The sequence below is a fragment of the Sprattus sprattus genome (genome assembly GCF_963457725.1).
Source record: "Sprattus sprattus genome assembly, chromosome: 3".
Classification (NCBI taxonomy): domain Eukaryota; kingdom Metazoa; phylum Chordata; class Actinopteri; order Clupeiformes; family Clupeidae; genus Sprattus; species Sprattus sprattus.
Genome location: NC_137922.1, coordinates 19,263,042 through 19,274,101, shown reverse-complemented (window position 1 = coordinate 19,274,101; position 11,060 = coordinate 19,263,042). Strand labels below are relative to the sequence as shown.

Here is an 11,060-nt window from a genome sequence, read left to right as displayed (position 1 = left end):
AAGTACCGCAATTGAGCCCTCTATCTAGTGATTCAAGGCATTGTATGCACAGCAGTTGATTATTAACTTAACATAAAACCTTAATCATAAATAATACATCTCTTAAATACTTCATTCACAAAACAAAATATATGGATTTTTAAATTAATCTCAAACTCACCTGCTCTTTTGACAGTAGTAGAGGTACTGTATGTCTCACCATGGAAAAAATGACAGTGGCATGTCAAAAGACTTTATGTTATAAGTTTCTGTTATACTTACGGTTGCTTTGAGGAGTTTAGTAAGAGATGAAATTCCACAAGAAAAGTTTTGAAGACAGAGGTAACGACAGCTACTACAGGTAATGTTGCTGCTCCAGTCATTTTTAGTGCTTACCGTGCTAGCTCCATTTTTGTCATGGCACAAACTGCTGCCTGAAGTACTTCAGAAACCCGTTCTACTGGAGTGCAGTGCTTATCACTGGTAGATCCTGTGTTTTGTTTTTTGTTTTTTTTTCCATTGTGTCAGCACGAGCTAAGCTCAAGGGCCTGTGATGCAGAGGCACCCATAGTTTTGATGTATTTAGAGTATACAAATAGTTGTGTCTTTGTGCGGTCTTTATGTACAGAGCAACCGAACAAGAAAATTTGAACTATACAGATGACATGGGCAGGCCACAGTGCAGTTGATTTAATTATGTTAAGACATGCGTCTTATTAGTGCAATGTACCTGTTGTAATGTTGGGCTGAAAATAATCTATTTTCATAATGATTACAATGACTTGGGATAAACATGAACCCTTTCATAAGATAATTTGAATGTTACAAATTCATTATCCAAATGTAATATCTGTGTTAATTCATCCATGGATGCGGTTTCCATCATCACATGTTCATCACTGTGTTCCCTCAACATAACCATTATATTGAACACATTCATAGCCTTCTATAGACTCACTGAATAAACAATATTCATAGATTTGTATTTCTCGAATTCCTATGGGAACAAATGTCCATATACGTATTGTCCTTGCTGCCGTAACACTCTAATCTAGGCCTTGGATCGTTAAAAGTTATCTTATTTCATCTCATCTTCTTGAGTTGCACCCTGAAAAACATGTTCCATTTTTGCTAATTCATGAAACGTTTGCATAAGATGAACAACATGATTATTACCACCTTTCTGACTGTTTAGCCTTCATCATATTGTATACATTCAGGCATACGTGAAGTTGTGGGAACACAAGCACTTTCCTTGAGTTTCCTTTCCCAGAGATACATTTATTTGGGATATGTTGTGTGTGTTTTTTCTATCCTTAATCTAAGGAGCACTGTTGAAGATGTGATGAAATTTTGAAGGCGAACTGGAGAGTTCATGTTGGCCACAAACATTCTGCTGTCAGGAAGTATACAAAGTTGCGTTCTTGGTAAAGTTCATCATGAACATGTGTAAGGTGCCATGCGTAGCAAAGAAAATCTGAAGATGAAGAAATTCCGTTAACTTTTGAACTTATAACTGTGTATCGTGAACTATTTGTTTTTGAATGTGCAATCAACATGAGGCAAAAAGATGTCCACAAGTAGCAGAGAGTGGGGTACAACGAGCCAGTGGGTAAGTGGACCCCCCTGTATCTGGGCATCCATACACAATTTTTGTCATGTAACCCCTACATTTTATTTGCATTCTCCATTTTCATCTTGCTGTGGAAGAGAGAACCATGTGGATGAAGTTGTAAGCGTATTTTGTACCAATATTTTCACAGGCATATTGTTATGTCAACGTTTTTGGGGGCCTTACAATTAGTCTCACATCAAAAGAAGATTATCTCAGTTTAAAAAGTTATATCAGATATGTTGACGAACTGGCAGTGTCAAAAAACAGGTGAGTAAATAATTAAAAGTGTAGCTCTGGATTGCTAGACTAAGCACTTTTCCCGAAGGTGTGGGGCATAATGAGCCAGAGCCTTGGGGGGAAAGGTCAACCGGTGGTTCATCTAAGACCCTCATGTTTACATGCAGTCAAGTCAAATGTTTGGTGTTTAAATTAGTTTTGCAGTTACATTATATTTAATATTTTAGATGTAGTATAACAGTTGTCTTGGTAATTACAGAAGAAAACAGATGAGCTTCATACTCATGTGCTTTTAGCTCTAATATTTTAGCCCTATATTATATTGTCTGTTTGAGTAAGGCACACTGTTAAGGATTCAATTAATTGCACATCCTAAACTTGTGTTGTATCATGCATTATTTTATATTCCCTTGGCTGTGGGTAAATAAAAGTGAAAAACGGCTCATCTTACCCCTCTCTCCACTACCTGTGCTTAGGTGTGTGCTTGTATGTGTGTGTGAATCATCAAACGTCTGTTTAATTAAATCATGTCAGTGAATCTTGTGTGAATCTAAATAGCCTCTGCCCTACATGCCTCTGCCCTACATTGCTCTGCCATGGACTAGAATATCCAGTTCTCAGGATTTGCAGTGCGTTTTTTTTTCTGAGTTTAATGTCAGAAATTCTGAGAATGAAATTAGTTAAAAGTCTGACTATAAACGCAGAAGTTATTTCTGAATCTTTTACTCTGAAATTCTGACTTTAAACTTAGAAAAATACACACATACACATTACAGAAACGCTCTGCCCTGGACTAGAATTTCCAGTTCTCAGGATATGCAGCTGGTTTCTGTAATGTGTAATGTTGTCTGTTTTTCCAGCATGTTATCTAAAAGCTGAACATGTGATTACACAATTGATGAAGCTGTTTTCTTTATATGCTTATGTTTTGTCTCATTGTATGTGTTTTCTTAAGTTGCAGTGCCTTGAGCTCCTAGGGCTACCGTATACTTCACCAATTCACCAATGGAATATAAGGTTTGTGTGTCCCCAGGTAGGCGTGTCCCTTCAAGCTAGTGCTCCTTAGAGTGGGGTAGGCTCAAAGCACTTTTGGGCAATAGCTCAACAACCGTTTTGTCAAAAAGTTCGGACTTTTACTGTTAAGTAGGAGGCATATGACCCTGGCTCATTACGGTTTGTTAGTGGCATAGCGCCACCAAGTGAATAATGTTCAATGCCAAACCTAGAACTTCACAAGCCAATTTCTTATGATGTAACAGTTCATGATATTTAACACACTGCATTACTACCATATTTTTTTTGATGCATACCCAATTTCATAGAGGGGCGCTGCAACTACCACATTTAAGTTTCTCAAGAATGTCTTAAGCTAGAGTTTATAAATCTGGTACGCTTATACTTGGTTTCATTCTTTGGTTGCTCACCAATTTGTTTTACTTTTTGTTCGTAGGGAGCACTGCAGCTGACACATTTCACATGATTCCTCTCCAAAAGTAACATTTGTTAAAATATGGGAAAGGTAAGTAACAATCATCAACATGATCAATAATTTCCTGAAAAACCTGTAGTATGCAATCAATTTTGAAAAAAGTTATTGTTAGAATAACATTTATATTGTTAGTAATATTACAGCTTAAAAAAAATCTGTACTGAAGCATTTTATATTTGCTTAATAGTTCATACTTTATAGTCAAAGTTTGAAATTGTATGTTTCAAATGTGATACAGCAGGTATTTAGGTCAAATACATCAAGTACCACTATGCCATGCTATGGCATAGCAGGTATTTAAGAGTATTTATCTGTAAATCCCTCTGTTGTCTTTGTATTGCAATTCATGATGCTGACAGAAAGATAATATCTCAGGAACTTTTTGATAACAGGAAACTTGGTATATGGACTCCCAGAGTGGAGCAAATATTTGGCATCATTAGCATTACGTCCACTAAAGGGCGCTGCAATACCCCGAAATACCGAAACTTTTCCTTTTTTTTCCCCCACGACAAGGCGAACTAAAAAGGTTGTAAAAGAACCAACCCACATGAAATATTCCAAATCCAATAAACAATAGTTGTTTTTAGAATAAAATATGTGATCAATACATTTTCATAAAGATACGGAAGTGTAGTAAGGCCACATATGGCGTGATTTCCCTCCCGCGCCTGCAGGGGAGTTTAATGTAAGAATTTTTCTGAGAATAAAATCTGAATGTCTGAGTCTTGAACTTCTGAGTTATTTCGAAATCTCAGACCACTCCCCTTTTTTTGTCAAAACAATTCGATTAAAAAATAGGCTATATAAGTTTCTGACTTACAATGGCTGTCAGTCTGCATTAAACCGACTACATAAAACGTATAGGCCTACATATCTATATATTTTTCAATATTGTTTTTATGTTCAATATTGTTCCAAGTCTAATTCTTGCTCATACTTTCACATTGTTTAGCAATGATATTCAGCACAGTCGTGGGAAATATCTTGTTAAGAGTGTGTGGATTATGGAATAATTTAGCTTGTCAACTGTCCCCCCAAAGCAAAACAATGAATACTCCTCCATAGACCCCCTTCTCAAATGTTTTGAGTCTCTGCTGCGGGAAAGCTGCAAATAAAAATATTTCACAAAAATGAATTCATAACGTGCTTATGTGCTAACAGGATAGTATATGTTTACGTTGCTGAACCCAGGGCGATGCTTCTCTGCTCGGCCGCAGCTGACCTTGAGGGGGCGGGATTGCACAGTAGCGTCTTGATTGAACAGTCGGTGAGGGAGCGGTGAGCAAATACTTCCTGCTCCGGGGGAAGCTCGAGACCTTGTTTATTCTGTCCTGTTGATAAAGGTAAAACATATAAATGTCCTGTAAGTTGTTAACCTGTATCCGTATTGTGCATGAGTAAGAATCATACAGTGCAGTGAGGTCATGCCCGCCGTTTATTTTTCAAAACTGATCACGTTAGTGTGTGCCTGTAGACTACTAGCTGACTAGCTAACGTTAGTTATCTAGACGGGAATGTCTCAACAAAGAGGTTTGCTCTGTTAATGCAGCTAGCAGGATAACCAGCATGACTGAAAGTGACTTATTGCAACGCCACTGCAGAGTTTGGATGAAAACGCAAATTAGGAACGCTTCAGCAACTATCGTGTGCTATCTCGTTGTGAGTGAGTCGCTATGATATGTGTTGTGCGGTTCGAAGCAACTGCTGTTCTTCTAGCTAATGCTACACAATTCAGCTGCTTGGCTAGTTAGCTATCTTGGCCCAGAGGCCTGAAGGAAACTCTTTCATGTCGGCCCTTTGCTAACGTTAACTTAACTAAATCAGAAGATCATGTGAGGTAAGGTGTACATGTGTAATGGCTACAGCTTCGGCAGAGTATTTAACTTTAGTTAGTGTGGAAATCTATTCATGTTGGCCAGCTGCTTCAAGGAATATGCTCCTTCGTGTACCCTAATGTTAATGCTAGAAGACGAAGTGTAACCTGGCGTTAACATATTGTCGCTGCTAACACCGTGTCCTTCAGAACAATAACTGTTAATGTTTCATTTCCTAACTACATATTCAATGTGGCAAATTTAAGCGGAAATACTAGATTATATCGGCAAATTCGTTAGCTTTCTATCTATGCCTGTAATTGCTAGCTAGCTAGATAGCTTGCTTCAGGGGCGGTAAAAAGGTCTTGCTACTTCTCTTTCGGTACGTTAGGTGTAGTAGCACAGGAAGAGAAGCGCATCATCAATTTATGTAACCAGATATGAAGTGAAACCAAATCTAAAGTTAAGTGGGTCATGCCTGAAAGTAGCATTAAAGCGTTCTGTTATTTTTCGTCGGTAACTATAATTTGTGCAGACATCGTCCCCTCAATATACCTAGCTAGGTGGCTAGCTACTTATTGCAGCTGAACCAGTTTTAATCATACGAATAGTTTTGGGCGTAAGGTGGCTCACATTGCCGTTGCTTTACATGGAAACACTTTTCCGTTGCTTTAGGTTTGTCTTTACAGTATTGTAATGCAACATTTTATACACGTGTGTAACATCTGAAAACAGTGCATGCCAAAATCAGTTGTGTTGCAGAAGGCTGCATTAACACTCGTGTGTTTTGAAGTTTGCAGACTCGGGGGCTGAAGAGGTCCTTTGGTGTGTTTCTTGAGCTCCTCACGCACTACCACTTCACTGCCCAGAGTTTTAGATTTGTAATTCGGGGATTGCGCGAGAACGGACTGGGATTGGGATTTTCTTCGCACCTGTGCAAGGAAAACGCCATCTCTCCACGTTAAAAGGGATAGGCCCAATCCAAGCCATGACGGACGGGAGGATCTATGTAGGGAACCTTCCCATGGATGTGCAGGAGAGGGACATTGAGGATCTCTTCTACAAATATGGAAAAATCCGGGATATTGAGCTGAAGAACAACAGAGGCACCATCCCCTTTGCCTTTGTGCGCTTTGAGGACCCACGGTGAGTTAGTTTCTGCGCCAGGCGGTTTCATTGTCCGTCCAGCCTCAGAGAGATCATGGAGGAAGGGAATGTCAGGTGTCCGTCAATTAGTCCGTTAATAGAGAATTAGGAGTCCTTTACTCTTTCCCCCAGGGATGCCGAGGATGCTGTCTATGGAAGGAATGGATATGGATTTGGAGACTCTAAGCTGCGTGTGGAATATCCTCGCTCATCTGGATCCAAGTTTAGTGGCCCCACGGGAGGGGGTGGACCCCGGGGAAGGTTCGGACCCCCCTCTCGGCGGTCTGAGTTCCGGGTGATAGTGACTGGTAGGTAGACGTCGTGGGTCGTAGGCTTTCAACATCCTTTCACTCACTGGACTGGCCTCAGCAGGAGGATTATTCTGGTCTAGTTCACTTACAGCATACTTACAGCATGCAGAGCTACGAGTCTGTGGCACCTGGTAGGTGAAAAAACTTCATTTTTTGTTTTGTTAACTTAAATCCAGAGTTACTCAGGTGTAAGTCAAAATTGAAACGGTGGTTTAGCATTAATTGGCATATGCATCCAAATAAGGTCTTAAACCTCAAGTAACTTACAGATATCAATTGAGTCAGCAATACTGGTTTGGCCAGGTAACAATAACTTAAAAACTGCTAAATTAAATTTGTCCCTTAATGTTTATCCTCGTGAAAAAAAATGAAGTACACATGAATTAACTCTGGAATGGCCGGGAATATGAGTGCTATGTGTGTGTGTGTCTCATGCAGTCTTATTCCTCCTCTCAGGTCTCCCCCCGACAGGCAGCTGGCAGGACCTGAAGGACCACATGCGTGAGGCAGGGGATGTGTGTTTTGCGGATGTTCAGCGTGACGGTGAAGGTGTCGTAGAGTTCCTGCGAAGGGAAGACATGGAGTATGCCCTGAGGCGCCTTGATGGGACGGAGTTCCGCTCTCACCAGGTAATGGAAGCACTAGCAAGTATTTTATGAGTGGTGAAACAAGGACAAATAGGGGGTGGGGGTGGGGTCAATTCTCTCTAAAACGATTCTGTCTCGATTCAGAAAAGTTCATAGTTGATTTTAATTTAGAAAAAAAAAAAAGCTTTTTCTCATAAATAAATGGATAAGGTAATTCATCTGTTGATTTTCTTTAACTATCAAACACAAAGTAGGAATTGATTTGAGACTGAGTAGCAAACTCAAATTAAAAAAAAAAATCCAAATGCATCGATAATCGTTTTATCGGTTTAGAATTGATAATCGGTTCAGAATCGATGATCAGTTTAGAATCTAATCGTTGACCTGTAAAATCGAATCGTGAGGTGCCCAAGAGATTCCCAGTTGACTAATACAATGTACAATATGTTGTGTTTTGTGCTGTGTTGCAGGGGGAGACTGCCTATATCCGAGTTATGGAGGAGAGGGGTTCCAGCTTCGGGCGCTCTCGCTCTCGGTCCAGATCCCGCGGGCGCTTCTCGCCCCCATACCATGGCAGAGCTTCCCCCCCTCCCCGCTACCACTCACCCCCTCCTCGCCACTCCCTGTCCCGCCATAGCCCCCCCAGCCGTAGGCTCCCCGCACAGCACCACAGTCCTCCTCCACGGCACTATCGGTAAACATCCCTCTCCAGTGCAGAAGAGTTCTGGCCCATGTCTGTTTTTTTTCTCGTTTTAAATCCCATTCTCCCCACCTTTTTATTTTGAAATTTACATTCCATTAAGATTGCCCCACCCCAATTAAGGCCTTAATTGTATGAATTTTTCTTACAAATCTCTGATTACATAAGATGCGTCTCCTGGATTTTACCTTGTCATGCCGTCAAGTCAGTGTGTTTGTATGTATAGTGTGAGTATGACCTCCATCTACTGAACCATGGGAGCTTTGCCAATACAGCTTACCACTGGAGTCCACACACTCTGGGTGTGGGTGTAATGTACGTGAAGGAGCACCTGCGGGGCAGTCTGAAAGCCCTCCCTACAAAAGTCCTTTCTGAAGTCACCCTTGTTTGATTTTTTTTTTTTTTTCACTTAGCCCAAACAGCTCAGCTGCCTAAGCACTGATAAGACAATGTTCTGATGGTAATCTGGTACACCTTTGTTTTCAATATATTTTTGTTTTAAATTAAAAAGATAATCATTTTAACTCGCTCATTCTTATGCCCTCGGTTTTGTTTTGTACCCTTTGATGGCTGTATGCAAGGAACATTTATTGTTTGTTTTTCAATTAAAATATTGAATCACATTCAAATTCTGCTTTTGATGTTTGTACCGTCATAAATTGTCATTTATGTATATCTGAATGTTTTAACGAGGATACATGGCCATTGGGTCCTGGTGCGCTGAACTGGCAGTTGTTAAAGGATCAGCAAAATGGGACTGCTGTCTCTTTTCTGCCCATTCAACCTGACTCAGGATCAGTGTTGGTGTGAAGAACAGCATTATGGAGTGCAATTTGAGGACACGAGCCATGACTGGTCACCAATCACCAGCCACTGTCAAGTAAAATGCCATGTCCTTTGCCTGCGCCTTTAAGGTTTCTCACACAGTTGCTCAAGACTGAAAAACATTACATTTATAACTAGCTTTGCGGGGGGATATTTGTTAAATAAACGCTTTATTTAAAGGTCTAATCTGAGACTACATTTCAGAATGCTTTAATGTTTTAAAAATTAAGAACATTACAATAATGATACTGACACTTACAAATCATTAATCTTGGATGGATGAAACATCAGTGGTACATTCTCATGCTACTGAAACGCTTAAATAATTTAACACATTAGGTCTACAGTGTATAGGATGGACTTCGTGTGCACAAGTGTCCCTGGCTGCTGCACAAATGAGATCTAGTTATGTATTAAAAATGCAAATTGAGTCGTAAGTAAACTTGTAGAAAATATTGTGAGCCTTTATGCTTCTTAACATACATTTTACATGTAAAACCAAATTAAATAAAAGTTTATAAAAATGAGGTGAAACAATCCCTTAAGCATTTCATAATTATTAGCCAACAAGTCAAGTGGGTAACAGAACATTACTGTTAGGTACACATTTTAATGAGTACAGAACAGAGTTGTGAGACCTGTGTCGTAGACATGCACAATTCAATTTACTGTGAAATTCAATGTCTGCCTCAACCAAAATGTTAAACAAACAAAAAGCTCAACATTTTCTGAAGTATAACTTATGGCACTTCCGTAAGGATCAGTAGCTCATAGTACTGCTAATTTAAAAATAGCAGTAGTTACATTTCCAAAAAGAGTTCGCAGAAGTAAGTTAAGAAGATTTGTATCCTGTCAGGCTGAATCTTGTCTCTGTGAATAGTATCTCGACGCTCCAGACGTTCATATCTGATAGAATTATTTAAAGGCCAAAGATGCACAATGAAAATTGCATCACCGATCTTCACTTGCAGTTAAGAGTTACATAATTGACTAAATGAAACCCAGGATGGATGGACTTTTCAATTTCTCACACTTCTGGGAAGTCGTCGGATGACAACATGAGGATACAGCAAAAGCAAGTCATTTCATACTCCCCAATGTCCATCTAGCGTGAAAAGGCCCGCTTCCCGACCCTCGAAGACACCTCGAAGACCCCGTCATGTTCCCGGGATGCCAGGAGAATGGATACCATTTTCAGTTAGTATGTCAACTGTCAGGCTTCTCTTTGCTCGGTCCCATGAATTCAACGCCATCAATTGGGATGTCCTTCTCTTTGATAGCTTTCTGAGAATTTAGAAAGTATGACACAGAAAAGACACGACTTAAATGTATGTGTTCGCTGATCACCTAACTTTATGCAGTGTAGTGAACTAAACATTTCCAGGTAATCGATTAAATCATGAATGATCTAGATTATCTATGTTGTTTATGTACAGTAAGTGTATTTTGGAAACATTCACAATGCTTGAAATGTTTTGTCAAGCAAGGTTAAAAACAGGCAATGTGAGGCTACACCCCCCCATCCCAAGGACAGCGTTTGCCTCAATAGCATCTGATAGTGTTTTACTCATACGAGGTTTGAAAGAGCCTACTCTAAACCAGCAAAACCCTAAACCTCAATCTAGATCTTGTAAATATTATTTTCTTAGCGATACTGTAACATAGTGAGTTTGCTTGCCTTACCTGAACACACGACTGATATTTCTTGAACATTTCGGTGCAAGGATCACTACTCCGATCGCCTTTCAAAAATTTCTCCGCAAACCAGCGGTTAAAACACTGATCATATTCACGCTTTAAATCAGTGCATCCCTCTCCAACGCTATTCATCTTTGCGAAAATGCGTATAAATTACGAGTTTCTATATCTGCATGCTAACTGTAGCTGCAATTCCCTGTCACCCAGCGCATTTCCCCTCCTGATTCTCCTTGACCCACGTGGTCTGGCAGAGAAGTCGTGTTTTGATGACGTCAACGTATTAAAGTGAACGCTGCTAATTTACTTTTGGATTTATCCTCACCTCAGATGTTTTCCCATCACTCTGCCACGTTTTCTGATAGGTGGACTGTGGTTTTGTGTTTGGGCTTTCTGCAAGTCTGCAAGTTTAGATTGCTCATGGATACGTGCTTCAACAGATAAGGAGATACAAAACCTAACTGGATCACTAAATGGATGCTGTTTCTGGCTCTATTTTATATGCTGGTCACCTGGTGTGCAACTCAACTGATGGTGTTAAGGCTTCTTTACACAATCTGCACCTCAGATCTTGTAAATGGGATTTGGCATATCCTTGTACTAATTTGATAAGGTGTTCTTTCTGACAGCCACACCTGCTAGGTACTAGCTTTTTCCTC

At 39.9% G+C, this 11,060-nt stretch overlaps 2 protein-coding genes across 3 annotated transcripts; one reads left to right on the top strand and one right to left on the bottom strand.

Annotated features, from left to right (window-relative positions):
• The first annotated feature begins 4,599 nt into the window (after window positions 1-4,599).
• On the top strand, window positions 4,600-8,457 carry srsf9 (serine and arginine rich splicing factor 9). Of its 2 annotated transcripts, none has more exons than XM_080834221.1 (5): window positions 4,600-4,666; window positions 5,931-6,283; window positions 6,416-6,591; window positions 7,051-7,223; window positions 7,652-8,457. In XM_080834221.1, the coding sequence occupies exons 2-5, from the start codon at window positions 6,126-6,128 to the stop codon at window positions 7,877-7,879; spliced, it is 735 nt and encodes a 244-aa protein (XP_080690347.1). In that variant the 5' UTR covers window positions 4,600-4,666; window positions 5,931-6,125; the 3' UTR covers window positions 7,880-8,457. The 2 variants fall into 2 exon arrangements, with proteins under 2 accessions (XP_080690347.1, XP_080690348.1); XM_080834222.1 differs by lacking the exon at window positions 4,600-4,666 and adding an exon at window positions 4,885-4,982.
• Window positions 8,458-9,144: 687 nt separating this feature from the next.
• Window positions 9,145-10,628, bottom strand: triap1 (TP53 regulated inhibitor of apoptosis 1). Its single transcript, XM_080834081.1, has 2 exons — window positions 10,390-10,628; window positions 9,145-9,990 (listed from the first exon to the last, which is right to left on the bottom strand). The coding sequence occupies exons 1-2, from the start codon at window positions 10,534-10,536 to the stop codon at window positions 9,913-9,915; spliced, it is 225 nt and encodes a 74-aa protein (XP_080690207.1). The 5' UTR covers window positions 10,537-10,628; the 3' UTR covers window positions 9,145-9,912.
• Between the last annotated feature and the right edge of the window lie 432 nt (window positions 10,629-11,060).